This window comes from Lepidochelys kempii, chromosome 1 (assembly GCF_965140285.1).
Source record: "Lepidochelys kempii isolate rLepKem1 chromosome 1, rLepKem1.hap1, whole genome shotgun sequence".
In the NCBI taxonomy this organism is placed as follows: Eukaryota; Metazoa; Chordata; order Testudines; family Cheloniidae; genus Lepidochelys; species Lepidochelys kempii.
In genome coordinates this window covers 263,249,271-263,270,219 of record NC_136380.1, presented here as the reverse complement: position 1 = coordinate 263,270,219, position 20,949 = coordinate 263,249,271, and the positions used below count along the sequence as shown (strand labels likewise).

General features: G+C 42.3%; 1 protein-coding gene across 5 annotated transcripts in view; it reads left to right on the top strand.

Moving 5' to 3' along the window:
* IFT56 (intraflagellar transport 56) overlaps positions 1-20,949 on the top strand; it is an 80,507-nt gene that overhangs the window by 43,788 nt on the left and 15,770 nt on the right. For all 5 annotated transcript variants that reach the window (XM_073327300.2, XM_073327299.2, XM_073327302.2 and 2 more), the window contains 5 exons: positions 2,040-2,142; positions 4,821-4,876; positions 8,515-8,568; positions 9,036-9,099; positions 17,400-17,488. In XM_073327300.2, the coding sequence (XP_073183401.1) occupies positions 2,040-2,142; positions 4,821-4,876; positions 8,515-8,568; positions 9,036-9,099; positions 17,400-17,488 (366 nt within the window). The remainder of the gene's footprint in view (positions 1-2,039; positions 2,143-4,820; positions 4,877-8,514; positions 8,569-9,035; positions 9,100-17,399; positions 17,489-20,949) is intronic.

Genomic DNA, 20,949 nt, shown 5'->3' with positions numbered 1-20,949 from the left:
GGTAATAGCCCATCCAAAGTGACCACTCCCTTTAAAATGTGTATGATAATCAAGATGGGCCATTTCCAGCACAAATCCAGGTTTTCTCACCCCCCGCCCCCATCCCCATACACACACAAACTCACTCTCCTGCTGGTAATAGCTCATCCAAAGTGACCACTCTCCCTACAATGTGCATGATAATCAAGGTGGGCCATTTCCAGCACAAATCCAGGTTTTCTCACCCCCCCCACACACACACAAACTCACTCTCCTGCTGGTAATAGCTCATGGGGTGGGAGGAGGTATTTTAGTAGCTGCATTGTGATTTACAAATTAATCCAAATGTAGGATTACCAACCCTCCAGTAAAAAGAATGAGGAGTACTTTTGTGGCACCTTAGAGACTAACAAATTTATTTGAGCATAAGCTTTCATGGGCTAAAGCCCAATTCATCAGATGCATGCAGTGAAAAATACAGTAGGAAGATATATATACAGAGAACATGAAAAAATGGGGGTTGCCATACCAACTGTAACGAGACTGATCAATTAAGGTGGGCTATTATCAGCAGGAGAAAAAAAAAACTTTTGTAGTGATAATCAGGATGGCCCATTTCAAACAGTTGATAAGAAGGTGTGAGTAACAATAGGGGGAAAATTAGCATGGGGAAATAGTTTTTAGTTAGTGTAATGACTCGTTCACTCCCAGTCTTTATTCAAACCTAATTTAATGCTGTCCAGTTTGCAAATTAATACCAGTTCTGCAGTTTCTTGTTGGAGTCTGTTTTTGAAGGATTTTTTGTTGAATAATTGCGACTTTTAGGTCTGTAATTGAATGTTTAGGGAGGTTGAAGTGTTCTCCAACTGGTTTTTCAATGTTATAATTCTTGACGTCTGATTTGTGTCCATTTAGTCTTTTGTGCAGAGACTGTCCTGTTTGGCCAATGTACATGGCAGAGGGGCATTGCTGGCACATGATGGCATATATCACATTGGTAGATGCGCAGGTGAACGAGCCTCTGATAGTGTGGCTGATGTGATTAGGCCCTATGATGGTGTCCCCTGAATAGATATGTGGACACAGTTAGCAACGGGCTTTGTTGCAAGGATAGGTTCCTGGGTTAGTGTTTTTGTTGTGTGGTGTGTGGTTGCTGGTGAGTATTTGCTTCAGGTTGGGGGGTTGTCTGTAAGCGAGGACTGGCCTGTCTCCCAAGATCTGTGAGAGTGAGGGATCATCCTTCAGGATAGGTTGTAGATCCCTCCAGTATTGTCCTGGAGTCTCCAGGAATTAAAAATTAATCTTTAATTAAATATTATATCATGTGATGAAATCTCCAGGAATATGTCCAACTAAAATTGGCAACCCTATCCAAATGGCACATTGACTGAACCACAAACCAAGTCGCAACAAGCTTGTCCATAATTTTTTTCTAACATATTATGCATTCAAGAGTTAAAGCTGTTTTCTGATGTCAGTGGTGGAATTATGTTTTGATCCTTTTACCAATGATTCAGCAGGTGGTAAGCTTCCTTCCCAAGTCACACCTGAACCAATGTCCCATATGATGTTGTTGGAGGAGGGAATTGTTATGTGAAACTGAAGACTTGACTATTTTTGGTCATTTAAAGATCACGTGACACTTTTCACATGTCTAGGATTATTAGCCCTAATATTTTGGTATAATTATAATTAAAGCAAATTGTAATTTTCCATCTATATTCCCCTTGCAGTTTCAATTCAGTTCATAGTCTACCTAACTTGTTCGACACTGTTATGTATTGTTGCTTTGAACTGTTGTATAGCTGATGTGTTCTGCTCCAAGAATAGTTACCATTTACTGATGGGTTAAGTATTTTTGTAAAGTGCTTAGAGATTTCTCAGGATAAAGACACTATAAAATGTGAGATGTTTATAATTATTAATAAACTAGGGGTCCAGTTGATGCTGAATCCGTTGACTATAACATGTCATTACTGTGGAAATTTCAAGGATGATTGTGAGACCACAGACTGGAACACTCTATAGGACTAAAAAGATGGGTGCTTTCTTTTCTGCAGGTTGTATTCCGAGGAGGGGAAGGGGCTCTGCAGGTTCTGCCACCCCTGGTTGATGTTATTCCTGAAGCCAGATTGAACCTGGTGATTTACTATCTCCGGCAAGGTAATGAAATCTCCCTCTGGCTCTCTCTTAGATGCAGGGATTAGAAACTTTTTCTTTTCTGTGACATCTGTTCATCATCTCACAACTACCTTCTTCAAATGGGCCACAGCATTCTTTGCACTGTTTCATCTGTGGTCCTATGGTAAATAAGCTAACGTCTTACATGCTTTCATGACTTCTGAAGGAAGACCATTTGCAAAGGGTTGAACAAATCCACTTCAGCAGAAGATCAGAGACTTTTTTTTACAGTAGTGAAACACTTCCCCTTAAGCTTGCTAAAATGCTAAAAATGTACACAGGATTGCCACCCAGGCAATGAAAATTATTTCTGTAAATGTGGCACAGAGAAGCTGTGAAAAAAAGGGACCAGAAACAAGGCTGCAGTCTGCAAACAAGACAATCCATTCCACACACATTTGCCAACTGTTGAAAAATGTAGGTAGATTTCCCGGGCAGCAAGACTTTCTTGTGTTTCCAAGTCATTTCTGTCTTTGCTTTGGGTTCCTTTTGTATTTTTTATTGGTTACAATGCCTCCCTCTCCCCTCATGCTCATCACCACTGTATTTCTCCATTCCGAAGTGGATTGACTGATGATTTGGTGTTAACTGCAAGAACCTGTGTAATGGGATATGTTGATCACTTTTCCACTCATTGATTTCCTTATTCATGGTATTTCATCACCTCTGCATGACTAGTTATTCAGAGCAGTGTTCTTAAAAGCAGATGATGTTATCTCCTTTGTCTTTATGGTTTAGTCCCACGCATTCTGTTTTATTGTATTTCAAAGGAGGTTGCAGTAACGTTGACTGCTTCAGCTTGTAACTTTTGCTACTTTGTCATCTAGCTGTCTAGAGTTCGGGCTGGTCTACAATGAAAAGTTATATCCGCATAGCTGTCTCTCAAGGGTGTAAAAAATCAACCCCTCCCCCCATAGCAATGTAGTTAAGCCAACCTAACTCTAGTGTAGGTAGTGCTAGTTGATGGAAGAATTCTTCCATCAACCTAGTACAACCTCTTGGGGAGGTGGATTAACTACAGGGATGGAGAACCCATCCTGTTGCTGTAGTAAGTGTCTTCACTGAAGCGCTACAAGTGCCATAGCCTTGGTCAAGTTGGTTCTTTTTAGATGAAAGAAATAAAACTGTGATATCCCCACAAAACTCAAAATAATCCGAAAAACTTTGGACTTCTTACCTAAGAAGCAGAAATAAACCACACCCTAAACTTTACATACCAATAAGTGCATCAAGGCATTTGAGTGGCTATAAAAGTATTAAAAGAGAAAGCTCTATGGGCCTTCTGTAGCTTAACTATATTAATTCTGAAGCTTGATGTGCCGATTTTTAGCAACATATTTATGCCATGCCAATAAGGTTATTGAAATTGAATCCCTTTGTCAGAGGCCTTGTCTCAAATGAGTTTTCTGCTTGCTACTCATTTGCATCCTAGACTGTCTCTATATCTGCACATCCAATTGGTACTCAGCTTCATTACTTGAGCTGTGACAAATTTTAGTACATAGATGTGCTCTCTTTTCCTATTGCCATAAATGGATATAGCTCACTTATGGTACATACTGTACAGAAGAACGTCATTAATATCATTTTGCTAATCCACAAGCCCTTTAATTCTCACAAAAATGGCAATTTCACCTGATTTTTCATCAAAGATTTAATACCAGAGATCTGCAGTAAGTTCGCATATTAAGACTTCATTACTTTTACAAATTGTACTAAAATGCATGTACTAGTGAACCAATAATACTTGGTATTTAAGAGCAAAGTATTTAAAAAAATTATTGGCCTCATATGTACCTAAGTACCTCATGAGCATGTGAGGTTTGATTTATTTTATAGTGTTTTGAAGATGTAAAATGATGTATAAATATTATACAATGAAGTATAATTTAAGTTAAACTGTACTTGTCAAAATACATGAACAAAATATGTTGTTCTATAGTACCTTAGTTTAAAAAAACAAAACAAATTTATTAGCTTAATAATTATCAACACCTGGTAATTTGCGATGGATTTCCTGGTTATTAGTGTGAATTAACTTTGCTGGGTAATTTTGTGACAGAGAAGAACCCTGGGCTAATATATACAAGTGAAGGGGATGGAGTTAAGATATTCTAAGACTGGATCCTTTTTTTTAGAATGTACTTTTTTAGAACTTTTTTGTGTGAGTTAAATTCTTTAATTAACTTCTGCACTAACAGTGCTTTTTACATGGGAGAATTAGGATCAGATACACTAATTTGCCAAATGTTGAGGTAGTAATAATGAAACTGTAAAGTCTGTATTCAGAAGCATCTAACCCAGTCTTGCCCTGAGGGAGAAATAAACGTGTCGGGGAGACAGAAGTATGAGGGATACAAGGGATGACCTTGTGCTATTGAGAAGTCATCCACTGGACTATGAACAAGGGGCCAAGTGATCTCTGTACTAGGGAAAATGTAGTAATAAAGAAGCTATTTCTCAAACCATGTCTGTTATACAGGTTCAAGAAAGCCACCACTAGCAAGGTATAAATTTACACAGATTTATAGTCCCCTTACTCCTCCCCTTCAAATGCTTTATCTATCTATGGCTGGGTAAAGGAATCTTGTAGAGGATGAGTGGTCTGTCTGAATACGGTTCACTGTGGTTTGTCATGCATGTAACTTCTGGTATTTCAGATGATGTGCAGGAGGCTTATAACCTGATTAAGGACCTGGAACCTACAACTCCACAGGTAATTTGAGATTTATGGCATGGTTACTTAAAGAGAGAGTTCGTAAGTTGGGGTAGAATCTGCCATGTTCAAGCCAGTACCCTGAGGATTCATCCCCTTTAACACCCTGCATTCATCCTTCCACTGCCTTTCACCAGTGCTGAAGCTTTGTATGTGTGAAATATATACATATATCCATACATGTATTATTTTATTTATCATGTTTATTATGGCAGTGTGTAGGGGCCAGTGGAAAACAGGGCCCCACTGTGCAAATGTAAATGCACTGTACAATTGTAGAATAAGAGACAATCCCTAACCTGAAGAGCTTACAGTCTAAATAGACAAGACAGACACAGGGTAGGGGAAAAGGATAGAATGCACAAACAGAGTGAACAATGCAGCAGTGGTAAATGTAATGTTAGTTTTGCGATTTTGTTATTTAAATCCTTTCAGTTGGGTTATTTTAAGCATATTAGCTAGATGGGAAGAGTGACCGTTGGAGGTGTTGGAGGAACAGCCAATCAGCACAGGGCAAGGAATGTTCAGAGTGAAAACTGCTGTGTCCTTGGCTCCTGCTTGAACTGCTCTCTGCAGCTCCTGGCTGACTTCTGTCTCATGCTGACTCTTCCCTGCAGTTTTTTTCTCAAAGGTCACATGGCTGGGAAGGAGAGGGAAGACTTTATGAATCCTTGTGAGGGGATGGGGTTGTACTCTGTATAGGTCTGGGTCTGGGAGGTGCTAGGGGGAAGAGGTGGTCCCAGCTAGGCCTCATTTTATCTCCTCATCCCAGTTCAACACTATGTATTTGAACTGCTTTTTGCAGCTGCTGGGCCAGCTTCATTCTCTTGCTCCTCCCTGCATTTTCTTTCTCAAAGCCCACATATATATATATATATATATACACACATGCACTGTATAAATACAGTGGATCTGAACAAGAAAAAATGTCTGAAAGAGACACTGAGGAAGGCGTACTCTGGAAGATTATATGATACAGTGACCAAAATGCCTGAGATCTGTGTACCCTAGAACTTCCACTGTTGCTGATGGTGGAGTGGCACCAGCAGTGAATTACGAGTCCTAGTTTTGGCCGCATTGGAGCAGCTACTGATGGCTTTGCCACTCGAATTATGCAAGTCATCCCAAACTCATGCTGATAAAACCTTTTGTCCACTCCACTCCTTCATGTGTTAGCTGTTTGTGTTCATGTTCTGTATCTACCTATTGGTAATTGCCGTGTGCTGTAAATGTTACATGAATATGGAGAATGGCAAAACTACAGGCAAATTATGCAGATCATCCTAGATGTGTACCAATAAATATTTTATACCACACAACAGCCATTGTGAATTGTGCATATGCCATATATGTTACAGAAAAAAAGTTTTACACTGTTTATTGGTACTGTTTTATGATCTCTCTCTACCTGCAAAGCCAGGCTCCCATAGTTATCACGAGTCCCACTGTGCCGGCTTTTTAAAAGGGAGAAATTATATTGAATAAATGTTAGAAAGATTTAAAAGAGCCTAAAAAATACCTAAAAGAGCTTTTTCAAAAATAATGTAATATTTAACATCTGACATTTTAGGATCTTCCACAGCTCAAATCAAATGCTGGTTCCCACTGGCAAAATGGAAATCTTTCTATAGCAATGGTATAAATTCCTTTATTTAGCCTTGCAGAGACCTTCTACATTTGTAAATCTGTCACTGATTCTAGATTGAATGTTATCAAGTCCTGCTCCTCAGTGTTTGTCAGGAAATTCATATTTCAGAAAAAAGAGGAAACATTTCTCTGGTAGGCTTTTTTGAAAAGGTGACTGGAGCTCCTTGGGTTAAGAATGATAGATCCATCTCCACATGAAGGACTTCTATGTGTGTGTCTGATTTAGAAATACTTTTCCTCACATACATGTTGGTACTCGCCACAAGACTGATAATAGACAGTATGTTAATATGCATAAGAAGCGTCAGATTGGATCATACCAATGGTTCATGTAGCCCAGTGTACTGTCTTCCAAGAAGAAAAGGAGTACTTGTGGCACCTTAGAGACTAACAAATTTATTTGAGCACAAGCTTTTGTGAGCTACAGCTCACTTCATCGGATGCATTCAGTGGAAAATGCAGTGTGGTGTTCTGTATTTTCCACTGAATGCATCCGATGAAGTGAGCTGTAGCTCACGAAAGCTTGTGCTCAAATAAATTTGTTAGTCTCTAAGGTGCCACAAGTACGCCTTTTCTTTTTGCGAATACAGACTAACACAGCCGCTACTCTGAAACCTGTCTTCCAAGAGTGGCTCGTACCAGATGCTTCAGAGGGAATGAACAGAACCGGGCAACTGAGTGATCCATCCCCTGTTGTCCAGTCCCAGCTTCTTGCAGTAAGAGGTTTAAAACACTCAGAGCATGGGGTTGTGTCCCTGGCCATCTTGGCTAATAACCAATCCCAGCGGTTCTCAACCAGAGGTCCGGGGCCTCCTGGGGGGCCACAAGCAGGTTTCAGATGGTCTGACAAAATAAACCAGAGAGCAGGACCCATGTTAGACTCACTGGGACTCAGATCAGAAAGCCGAAGCCCAAGCTGCATGGCGGTGAAGCCAAAGCCTTAGCTTTGCGAGGCCCTCTGTGGTGTGGGGCCACAGGCAGTTGCCCTGCTTGGTACCCCTAATGCCAGCCCTGGCTTTTAATCTACTGGATATGCAGAAAATCAGTTGTTGCGGAGGTGGGACATGCAGGTTTTTACAGCATGTTGGCTGGTGCTCAGAAAGAAAAAGGTTGAGAACCCCTGGCCTATCCTGCGTGAACTTATCTGGCTGAATCGTTCAGTGACCTGTGTAAAATGCAGTGAGTTTCTCAGTCCAGCTCCTCTTATTTACTACTGGTAACATTCCATTGTTGTGCTAATGAACAAGTTGCACCAAAAAACATAATCACAATTGGCATTAATTGTCCCCCTCTTTGCCATCTCAACAGAGGGGTTCAAGAACTGCAGAGGCTTCAGAGGTGCCTCTCTCCAGGGCAGGGTGGAGGAACTAAATATACATATGTGGGAAAACTTGCAATGCTTCTGCCCTTGCTGTACCTGACTTATGGGCAGAGGACTTCGTTCTCCAGCACTGTCAATCTAATACCTTTTTACCGGCACCGGATTTACTTTTTCATGCTGGTTGAAAGATATCAGTCTGTTTGACAACCCTGGAGACTCAAGTTCTCTTTACTCACAGGATAGATGTAATACTGGCAGAGTCAATGCAAACTTCCATACCCTGAGGCAGACACACATATCCTCCTCCCTGGAGTGACCAGAGGCCTGAAAGGGGAGTTCAGTCTACTCGGGCCCCTCTGCTGTGACTGACAACAGCAGGACAATTCCTGGCAATTTTGATGGTGTTTTTATAATGTTGCTGTCTCTACACAGGACCTTGATTCAGAACCCTAGCTCAATTCACATAAACAACTGGCTCATATGCAGGATTGATTTTTTTTTTGTTATTATTATTTATTACACACTGCTGGAGTGCAGACTACTAATAAAATGAAGTTTGAATAGAGTTGGCATGGGCAGGAACAAAATAATTTCTAAGTTGCCTGCAGGTTTTTTTTTATGTCTTCTGAATTCTTTAACTTGTCTTCTCTGATCCTCTTGTTTGTTGCAGGAGTACATACTCAAGGGAGTGGTGAATGCAGCCCTTGGACAGGAAATGAGCTCAGTGAGTAAAACCCCTCTGCTGCTCCAGTATTTACATCAGTACTAGGGGAGAAAGAAATGTGGTATCTGGAATGCAGCTAATGGGAAAGAGGTGGTAGTTTCACACTCAGATCCCATGCTTTCTGAGTTCCTTCATTTATTCTCTCTCCATAATTCACAGTCCAGAGTGAGTGAATTGTGAGTTTCTGTTACTAGCCCTGAGACTCATACAAACTGAACTGAGCCTCTCTATTCTGCTTACAAAAGCCTTGCTTCTTTTTGCAATGATTCTGTGTATATAGGTCCATGCAATAAGATTCCTTCCTTCCTTGTTTATTGTACCTCTGTCCCCATCTTTCCCCTCACCCCACAATATGTTTATTCACTTTGCTTTACTTCACCCTACTCACCCCCCTTGGAGCATGAGTTCATTCGGTCCCATGGCACCACTCCATGCTCTGGATCTCATGTCATTTGTTTCTCTCCAAGAGGGATCATCTGAAAATTGCTCAACAGTTCTTCCAGCTGGTGGGAGGATCAGCCAGTGAATGTGGTACGTTTGAATTTTTCTTTCTCCATTATGTATATGTTCTTCTACTGATACTACAGTATATACCAGGGGTTCTCAACCTTTTTCTTTCTGCAGCCCACCTAAACACGTTATAAAAACTCCACGGCCCACATGTGCCACAACTGTTTTTCTGCATGGAAAAGCCAGGCTTTTTAGGGGGTAGCGAGCAGGGCAACTGCACAGGACCACAAGACACAGGGGCCCCCACGAAGCTAAGCTGCTCAGGCTTCACCTTGAGGCCCGGTTGCCAGGGCTGGGCCGGTGGGGCTTTGGCTTTCTGCCCTGGGCCCCAGTAAGTCTAATGCTTGGCGGACCCCCTGAAATCTGCTTGATTTGATCTGCAGGGGGCCTTGGACCCTGGTTGGGAACTGCTGGTATATACTGTCTTATAATAGTGCTTATGCAATTGAAAAGGAGTACTTGTGGCACCTTAGAGACTAACCAATTTATTTGAGCATGAGCTTTCGTGAGCTCACGAAAGCTCATGCTCAAATAAATTGGTTAGTCTCTAAGGTGCCACAAGTACTCCTTTTCTTTTTGCGAATACAGACTAACACGGCTGTTCCTCTGAAACCTGTCCTTATGCAATTGCTGACTCTCAGCATGTCTAGTGTCAGGCATGTTGCTGTAGTTATGCTGGTAACAGCATAATGTTTCCACACAGTGCATCTGCTGTCATACGAAACTGAGGATATGCTCTGACACACATGTGCACACAATTTTGAACGTTATAGACACCTACATGGTTCCAGTTAGAGAAATAGGTTTGTAATAAAACAGCATCTCTATCAATGTAAAATGGTACTTCTATCATAAACAGTCACATTAATAGCAGCATTTGGGCTGGAGATGGGCCCAGTGATTTACCAAATACACAATACAGTAAAAGCTGTATTGTCCGGCATTTCCCCAACCGGAAAGCTCTATAAACTGGCATTTCTGATCTTTATTGAAATTCCAGTTTATAGTCTGGTTGCCACGGGGCTGGCAGGGGGTTGGGGCGCCGGAGGGAGTGTGGAGCGCGGGATCTGGAGGGAGTTTCGGTGTGGGAGAGGGCTCAGGGCAGCAGGTTGGGGCACGGAGGGAGGTGCGGGGTGCCAGATCCGGGGGGCGCTCACCTCAGGCAGCTCCCTGCAAGTGGCAACCTGTCCCAACGGCTCCAATGCAGAGGCACGGCAGGCGGCTCTGTGTGATGCCTCCGCCCATAGGCACTGCCCGCGCAGCTCCCACTGGCCATGGATCCCAGCCCATGGGAGCTGCGGAGCTAGCTCTCGGGGCAGGGCGGAGCCGCTTGCTGAGCCTCCTCCTAGGAGCAGCTGGGACAGGTCGCTGCTTGCGGGGAGCCGCCCGAGGTGAGTGCCCCCTGGATCTGGCACCGTGCACCCCATCCTGCGCCCCCTCCCACGCCCAAACTCCCTCCTTCTTAGTTAACTAGCATTTTTCACTTACCAGCAACCCCCATTCCCCCAACATGCCAGATAAAACTGCTTTTACTGTATTATCTTCGTGTAGGATATTTTTGTCTAAATTAGACTGTAAGCTCCTTGAGGCAGAGACAATATTTTATATGTTTTTTGTTCAGGGCAGCACATGCTAATGGCATTTAATAAAGAGGAATAATAAGAACTCTCAGTGAAGTGTTCCAAAATGTACTGTACTTATATATATTATAATACACCAGCCATTCTATTGCCTGCTTAAGGTCATTCTGCTGACCTTGGACTTTGCATTTGCTTCCCTAGATTTGGATGGGGATTATAGTTTTGCTGCCTTTGTATGAGAGCCCTTGCTAACATAGTTGGCCTAGAAGTCAAAATCTAGCACTTCCTTCTATTGCCAGTTCTTGGTGGTCCCCCAGGAGTAAAGAGCTAGTACTACCAGATTGTCTTTCTGTTTAAAGTCTCATACAGTGCCCTGCATCAACATATCTAACTGTTTCACAAAACTAGAAAGGAAAGATGGTTTGTGTTTCTTAAAGTGAGGAGAATCCTGCTTTAGTGTTTTGGGGTTTGTGTTTTTTGTTGTTTTGTTTTTGTTTTTGGAAGGGGGCCAGAGAAGTGATTGATAGCACCTTCACAAGCCTGTTAACTTACTGGGAATTTTCAAAGATCAATGGACAAACAGAAAAAGCAGAGCACTTTCTCTGCTCTGATTCTGGTCTTTCTACATCTCTCACTCTCTACAGAGATCCCAGGACCAGACATGGTGACGGTAAATGTTTAAAAAACTGTTGAGAACAGGGTAGTTTATGAGAACGATGTCACACATTCAGCAAAGTCTTACAGGGGTCAGTGGTTAGATCTCTGTTGTTTCTGGTTAGGTTACTGACTTAGAAAATTAAAAAACATACAATGAGCAGAGCTAGTGTATGAGTCCTTCCATTCAGGAGCTATGTAAGTCTAGACTTTTAATTATTGTGTGGTTTCACAAAAAACGAAGAAGCATCCATTCTGTAGCAACCATTATCTACCTTTCTTCCACAATAAAACCTGCCCAAAATCAACAGCTGTACACTGCATTTCAGCTAGGAAAAAAGATAGCTTAAACTATTGGTCACCAGTGGCTTATAAACGGGAATTGACATTGCAGATGAGGGCACTAGAGGTTGCTTTTTGTTTGTTTTTTTTAATTGTTCCCTAGACTCCTGGCAGTTAATGCCAGTACTCTGAGTGATCTTTCTCAATAGCTCACCTTTTTTTAGCCTCATGGTGGAAAATGAAATAAGGATCAGATTCCTTGGAGAGAGTAAAAGAAGAACTGAAGGTGGGAAACGCAGTGAATTGTCACATTTTTGAACACTTTCACTTAATAAATGGTGTATCATTTCTGTGGCTGAGCATAACTCTTCGTAAGTATCCAGTTCTCATTAGACAAACTTAATTCACAATATGAATGGACCCTGTAGCTTACTCAGGTGGCTGCTGCTGGCACACCTATAGCTGGTAGCTCTACCGCCTAGAACACAAGGATTGCACACTATGCCAAAATAATGGGAAGTAAGCACCCCCTCTTCATCTTTAGTAGTTTTAAGACCAAATCTGGCATTTGGTGAAGGAAAAACATCAGATCACTGGGAGGGAAAACTCTTTTCTGGACTTCATATTACCTTCCTTTTGAGTCACTTTAAGTTACACAAAGTATAGAGCTTTTCAAAATGAGCTTTTTTTCCTCTTTCTGTGTGACTCACATGAGATGGATTAGGTCTATAAAATCCCAACTTTCCTATTTTACTTCCATTTCATTGTTCAGAATGGAACAGAGCTAAGGCAAAGTCACCTATTCACCTCCTGCCATAACAAGTAGTATCCATGGTAAACCAGGGTTGGTGATAGTGGCACCAATCCATGACTGTTTTGTGTTCTTTTTATTATCTTTTTAATATCATATTTTATATAGTCATCATCCCAAAGCATTCTATGAACAATAGTTATTCAGAAAATATTTCATCCAGCACTGGTACTGTACCAGCACAATACTGGTCAGATATTTAACAAAGCACAATAATGCTATTTATACCTAAGAACAAGGAGTGAAGAATAATATTTTGTTAAAGTGAAATCATGGATAATTGCATTTTGCCTACATAAAATTATCCTCTGACGGGGAATTTGGGCAGAACACTGGAGCAAACAGACTTTCAAAGTGTGCCATTGAATTTTTGTATGACCACACGTAGTCAGGGACCCAGCTTGTCTTTTTCCCAAGATAGCGTTTATCTAGCAGCACAATATCCTCAAAACAGTGCTGGGGCTTTAGTTTATTACTGACTCCAGAAAAGAGTATGTTATACTGAATTATAGACACTGCTTCCTGTAGGTTTTCCTCTGGGTGTTTCCCCAAGTACTGATCAGGACCAATTACTTTTCTTAGATGTGATCAGACCATAACCTGAAGTCTTCCTACTTGTTATGGAATTTGTGCCTCTTAATAATGATGAAAATCTCAGTTCAGTTTTGGACTCTTTTTCCTACTTCAACTGCTACCAAAGAACAATGAGGATAATGAACAGGAATGACAAAACTTTCTTGGCAGCTGGCCATGACTGTGGAACTTGCTGCAGGAGATCAGAATGACTGTAAACCTTGCCATCATCAGTGCGGAATGCAAAACTTACTTCTTCCACTTAGCTTTTCCACAATAACAAAAACTGTGTGAGGGAGAGAAACAGATTCTTCTTTAGAATTTGTAAGGCGCTCAGATCCTATAGTGATGGGTGAAGTATTAATTGCCTAAAATAATATGAGTTAGTCAGGTCTGTAATCTTTATGGGGAAAGTGAACTAAGTCTAGTGGAGTATTCAGCCCATCACATAATGATGGATGGGGACATGATGGTATCTCTGGCACATACATATGGAAATAACATATAGGATGTTATGGTTTCTAGCCATTAATGGGAAAATAGTCCAGGTCTCCAGCCATTTTGTGTTGTGTGTTTGGAGTTCATAAAACAGTGTATAGAATTTTCTAGGGGATAGTTTGCAGGAAGGGAAAAAGGGGTGTCTGTGGCTATATTCTGAAAGTTCATTGGGAGGCTGTATTTTACAAATATGGGAATACAGGTATTATGAAGAGGAAAAACTAGAACTCTAAGATTAATGCCCCAGTTGACTGTGTCTTGGAAATGTGTAGTATTAGCCTGAGTTGTATGAGATGTATGGATATTACTTTAATAAAATGCAATTTTTTAAAAATAACTATGTGGAGGGGAATGTGCTGGGATAAGGTGATCTCCAACTAGAAAGTAGAAGATGAGTGGGAATGTGGGGGGAAAAAATAAATCTCAAGAATTTCTTGACCTTTGAACATTCTGATTTTTATAAATTAATTTTCCATTACCTTGATTAATTTATAAAGAAAATATATTCTTAACTTTTACTCTCCTTAAATATTTATTTATATTTTGTTTGGATCTTGTATAATATAAATTGCTATGGATTTATGAACTTAAATATCTTGGTAGATGTGTGTGGGGGTCTCTTTTGGGGTCTCTTTGAGCCCTCCATTGCCTTGAGGAGGCATGAAAGAACACTGAGGTATATATAACTTATTGCCCTGACACATGAAGATGCACATCGTGATGGGCATACACGTAAGCAAGGGGAAAATTAAACACATAAGCCAATTTCAGTTCTCAAGTAGGTACTAGACTATAATGCATAGTGAAGTGACCTGGGAAGCCAGAGTATAGAGCAGTGGTCCCCAAACTGTGGGGTGTAATCTCCCCCAGGGGGACCCAGAGGAACATGCGGGGGGAGGGGCTGGCCAGCCCCCACAAGGGGTGGGGAGGGAGCACCACCTAGCTCTGAGCTCAGTCCCACAGCTCCACTCCGCCCCCAGACCAGCTCTGCCTCCAGTGGCAGCTGCACTCTGCCCCCTGCTCTGTCCCCAGCCTAGCTCCAGCCCCAACCACAGCTCCACTCTACCTGCCACTCCAGCTCTGGTTCCGGTCCCTCCTCTGCTCCTATCCCAGTTCTGGCCCCAGCTGCAACTCCACTTCCTGCCCAGTTCTGCCCTCTTTCCCTCTCTGCCCCCAGGCTAGCCCCGTCTCTAGCCCTAGCTCCTCCCCCAACCCCAGTTCTGTCCCCAGCTCTGCCTTCAGCCCAAGTTCCTCTGCTACGGAAGCCATGGCTGTGCAGTAATTGGGGGGAGGGAGTGGGTAGCAGGGACAGATTCCATTACTGGTGAGAGGGGGTGCGACAGGAAAAGTTTGGGCACCACTGATGTAGCAAAACCACACTAGAGCAATCCTACAAGGCAGGATAAGAAGATTGGAGTCTGGCTGTGGATAGAGAAGGGAGCAAAGCCATACCTATTTTCAATTGGTTTCTTACATTCCCCATAAATGGACTCTATGTAAACACTCAAGTTGTTGTTTCGTTTTGTTTTTACATTCAACCAAAGTGTGTGTGTGTTTTATACAAAGACATCACACCTAGAGGTGATATTAAGGTGTTAAATTGCAGAGTCATGTGATAACACTTTTGATTGCCTCCTAATCCTCTGTCCACTAATCCATATCCCAGGGGGATTTATTCTAATTTTTCAGGGCCCCCGAACAACTTCAAACTGCTGCTTCATTAAAAAAGCAAAAACAAAACTTTTTTCTCTTAAATGGGGAATTTTCCGTTCCATAACTCCTGCCTAAGGCCCAGATAAAACCTTCAGATAGGGATGGATTTTCTGTGTTTGAAAACTGTCATAATATTGGGGTTAACTATACATCTGCCCCCTTCATGACTTCCTCAAGGGCATACCCTTAGGTCTCAAGCCTCTAGCTCAGGGGCGGACAAATTTTTTGGCCTGAGGGCCACATCAGGTTTCCAAAATTGTATGGAGGGCTGGTTAGGGGAGGCTGTGTCTCCACAAACAGCCAGGCATGGCCAGGCCCCTGCCTCATATCCGACCGACCCCCCCACCCCCCGCTTCTCGCCCCCTGATGTCTCCCCTGGCACTCCTGCCCCATCCAAACCCTGTCCCCTGAGGGCCCCCCGGAACTCCTGCCCCATCCACCACCCCCTGCTCCCTCTCCCCTGACCACCCCTGCACCCCCACTCCTGACTGCCCCCTGCCGCCCCATCCACCCCCCCCCCCAATTCCTGACTGTCCCATCCAACCCCCCTGTTCCCCGCCCTCTGACTGCCCCGACCTCTATCCACACCCCTGACCACAGCCCCCCAGCTCTGCTGCCCTCTATGCAACCCCCCGTCCCCTTACTGTGCTGCCTGGAACACCGGTGGCTGGTGGTGCACCGGGTCAGGCTGGGGCTCTGCAACTGCGCTGCTCGGCCGCCCAGAGCGTTGCTCCGATGGTGCGGCACGCTGAGGCTGCAGGGGAGGGGGAACAGCAGGGGAGGTGCCAGGGACTAGCCTGCCAGGGCAGGAGCTCAGGGGCCGGGCAAGAGGGTCCTGCTGGCCGGATGTGGCCCGCGGGCCATAGTTTGTCCACCTCTGCTCTAGCTGTACCTTTTTTCAGAGCAGGAACCGGTGTTCCTCTCTCTCCAGATCCGAATTTTAGAGCTGCAGTCTCCTTACAATTCACTATGATTATTATCCCAGCCAGTCTGACTTTATTTCAGCACCGGCAGTTCTGCTGTTTCTCAGGGACAATAACAGTTAATCAGGGACCAGTCAGCTTTCACAAAACATAGTACAATTATTTATGACAAAAGCATTACAGAGAAAACACATCATAAAACAATAAACAGCCTACATACATGCTAAACTTACCAGCTATTTCCATCATCCGCATGAAATCCTGGTAGGTCCATATACAAATTTGTCAGTTCTTTGTTGCAGAATGGGTCTGTCCTGAGTAAAATCAGACTGACTCTGTACAGTTTGGGACCTTTGTCTTTCAGACCTCCTGAATCAGATAAATTAAGTCAATGCTACTTCTCCTGGGGGGTGTAGCTTCACCGGTGTGAATATCTGCATAACCAGCATTGAGAACTTGCATTAATTATTAACATCCCTCCTCTAAGTGATTCCAGATTACACAGGAATCCCATCCAGTGAGCCAGGAACACAGAGATACACATAACGCTTATTGATACAATAGTCAATGAATATCCCCTCGGTCCATAACCTTTGGCTCATCTCAATACTTGAGATTTTGAGGTTTCCACACTTCCAGGGTCTCACATCTGTCACAAAAATGCCACAGTTTCCAATCCTGTTATTGCTTGACCCTGCAGGACAAGAAATGGAAGCTGTATACCCATATACTAAGTAGTGTTGCATGGTGGATAGAGTACTGGACCGGGACTCAAGAGATATGGGTTCTATTTGTGGCTCTGCCACTGACTGTCTTAGTGACCTTGAGCAAATCACCTCACCTCTCTGCCTAATTATTCCCCATCTGTAAAATGGGAATAATGATACTGACCTTCCTTTGTAAAGTGCTTTGAGATCTACTGATGAAAAGTGCCATATAAGAGTATTGTATTGTTAGACCATTGCAAAGAGAGATTAACAGTTTTCCAGTGGGACATGGCAAGGCCTGGTATGGAGTCCAATATAAAGGACTTAATATATGTGAATTTTTTAGGTTTAGAAAAGTTATTTTAGGAGACAATCTTGCATTATCTGTGGAGCAGGATAGGGAAGGATGACCAGATGAACTAATAGCTCTTCTCCATCTGTAGTGTAGCCCCTTGTCTGAAAGAGGCAGGTTATACTATTTTCTAGGACTTCGTTGGCAATTTGGGAGGAAGATATCCAAGTTAATTTTCCACCACCACCACCCAATTTTAAATATCTGCCTTTTCCTCTCTTGCCTTAGATACAATCCCAGGGAGACAGTGCATGGCCTCCTGCTTCTTTCTGCTCAGACAATTTGATGATGTCCTGATTTACCTCAACTCAGTCAAGGTCAGTAGAGCACCTTAACTACTGTTGTGTTTACCAGCTTTTTCTGGTAAGAGCTTTTTCTCTCAGGCCTGTGTGTGCATAATTCCCATTGAGAGAAGAAGAGATCTTACTTATGTGGGATGGGAAACTTTCATTGGGTGCCTGATCTTTTTTTCTATCTTTTCTATCTTTTTCTTGTTGGAGAAGTGAAAACAATGACGCATTCTTGTATATAATATTGATATACATAACATCAAGAGGTTTATCTTCAGCTGCAAACCAGCGTTCTCTACTTGCTGAGTGACAGGAGCTGCCTGCCTTCCAAACTCAACCAACAGAGGGAACTAATATATTCATGGGAAAGCCTGACCTTGTAGCCTTTGATTAATTTAACATGCAAATTGCACAAGTCACTAATAACAGGTTATTTTGCTCAAGTGGCTACACAAATTTATTATAGGAGATGAGATTGGTGAGTCACACACAGAGACACGAGGACTTTATTTAGTATTTAAATACATACAGATATAATAGCAATAATAGAAAAGCAAAATAAGTATAGCAGAACAATCCCCTGCATTATGCATTCTCACAACCATATGGGGACAATCAGAAGTATCAGAGGATGGAAGGAAAAGTAAGTGGAGAACATCAGAAGTGAGGTGTGTCAATCGAAACTTCCACATCCTGTCATGATGGTGTGCCCACTGATGTAACCATATTTAGATTGCCTATCAGCTCCTGTCCATGTGTGGCTTTCGGGGAAACCATAATTGGGGTTCTGATTGCTGACATAAGCTATTTGTGTCAATACATTTCCCAATATTTCCAACACATTAACGTGATTAACCTGATGGTTACATGTACCAAAAATCCCCTAAATATCTGTTGTTTCAAGATTAAACTCCTCTTTTGTGGTTTATTTGTTTACACAAGATGCATATTACTAAATCTTATAACCGTAGGTCAAGCACTTCAGGCTAACTATCTAGGCCTCCTACTTTTGCAGAGCTTATAACACATATTTTTACATTTGTTTTCCCTAATTGCATTACAGCTTTAATTATTTTTATCATCAACATCTTTACACATTTTAACTTTCCCTAACGTATAGGCTATAATTTGATTTTAAACGTAAACCTTCCAAGAGCAAATCAGGGGTCAAGGGTGAATATCAGTTTATCCCATCCAGCACAGTGCAATATACACTTGTTTGTCATTTGCATGCCTGAAGGAGCAGCTTCCTGAGCTCAGCTGGTGAAGAGATTCTGATTTGCACTAGAGCAGATCTTTCCTGAGCCACCCACTAGAGGACACTAGTGTATGCAGGCGTGCACACACACCCTCCCTTGTTCCTTTGTTCAATTCACTTGGAATATGTACAAACAGTTCCTGTAGTTTATTTGATATTATTTATATTATCTCAGTATAATATAGCAGAGTTCGAAGTAACTGTGGAAATGGGTAGTAGATGAGAAGGAAAGCAGATTAGAAATTAAACATGCAGATGAGATGACTAAAATAAAGCACTAGGACATGAAGCTGATAAACAATGACTGTTGGATTAAAGGGCAGCTAAGGAGTGCCAGAGAAATAGGGTGCTGTACAAAGGCAGTTCCAGAAGTCTGATAACCCAGCCTATGAGTGCTTGAACATTCCCTGCTGACTAAGGCCTGGTGCCAGTTGGCACCAGGCCCCTCCATACTTTCCAGATCAGGGGTGTTTATGTTAACCCCTTGTATACCAGGGAAAGCATTGCCAGTGCTTTCAATCATAAAGAGCTCACAAAAGAGTCTAATATGTCCATACCTACAGATGAAAGATGGGTCCCTACACATGGCTAAACATTAACAAGGGTGGGTAAGGGAATAGTACTTTGATGCTCCCAAACAAAGCAGCCAATGATCTTTTAGGCCATCTCAGCCCTACAGCTTTTATCCATGATTTTGTAAACACTTAGAGGCCAGAGCAGTTTAACTGGATACATATAACAGGGCAGTTTTTTTGCCCAAAGAGCCTTGTTTGTACATCTGCACTTACTATGCTGTCTAACCATGGTTATCAGTGCATTCCGGGAAAATCTGGGCAACTACCCTGTAGTGCCTACGCAGGTAATAGACTGGGCTGAGGGCATGCAAACAAAGCAGCTTCAGCAGCATGTGGAACAATGCACTCTGGGATGTCCTATCAGAGAGCCTGGAGGGAGGAGGGCAGGTTAAACTGGTTATATGAATATAACTAGAGCATCCACTTCACTCTGTACAAAGAAGTGCTGAACTGGATAAAGGAGGCCAACCATTTGCCAGCCTAGAACTCTGAGACTTGGTCGACTCCAGAAAAATGTGGTATGCTAATAACCACTTGCCCCTCTCACCTTCTCACTGTCCCCCAAGAATGCATGGAACACATCACATGTCTGCAAATGTACGTTTCCAGTGGCATGCAAGTGATCATAATGCTGTTTTGATTAGACATGCTTCAAGCAAAATTAACCAACATGTGGTCCACCTCTGTCAGTTTCCTCTAGTGCAGTGCCAATGTGCTCATCAAGAGCAAATAAAATTAGGATGCATAAGAAATGGGATACAGATTAATACAGAAAAGATGGTGCCAATATATACATTGGTGGTGCGCCCTCAGTTGAAATACTGTTCAGTTCTAGTCACTCCAGGGGGACATCAGAATTAGAGAGGGTTCAGAGAAAAGTAATTAAAATGATTAGGGACATGAAAAAATTCTCATATGAAGAGAGATTGAAAAAGTTTGAGACTGTAGGCTTTAGAGAAGAAAAGAATAAAAGGAGACAGGAGAAAAGTGTACAAAATAATGATACAAAGAAGATAGATCGCAAACTTCTATTCGCTCTTTCCTAGGACAAAGAACAAGGAGAGTCAGTGGAATTGTGGCAAATTCAAAATGGATCATTTGAAGGAAATATATTTTTCAGATAAGCCACAGTTAACCTGTGGAATTTATTGCCACAAGATTATATTGAGGCCAACATCTTAGCAGGATTCAAAAAGATTGGACATTTTATATATCCAACTAGACTATCCAGAGTTATAACAATAAGTATTTAAAAAATCTTTTTGAAGGGATACACATCCTTATATTTGAGATCATATGGTGACTTCTAAAGAGTAGGGATTGAAATGAACTGTTCTCTGGGAGTAGGCTATCCCATACTGCCTACTTCATGTTTTTTTGCACCTTCCTCTGAAGCAGCTGGTACTGGCCACTCTCTGAACCAGGATGTAGGCTAGATGGACCACAGGTCTAAGCCAGGCTGGCAACTCCTATATTCCTATAGCCCTAATGGTACAAATAATTCTCCCACTACAAATAGTTCCTACCAGTCAGGTCTTAGATGGCCTGCCCAGTATGGTTTGTGCTTTGTAGCACAGGGCCAATTTTGCTGGAAGCCACTTAGCTTTACAAGTAGAGCTGAGCACACTATGGAACTCATTTGCATTATATTTCCT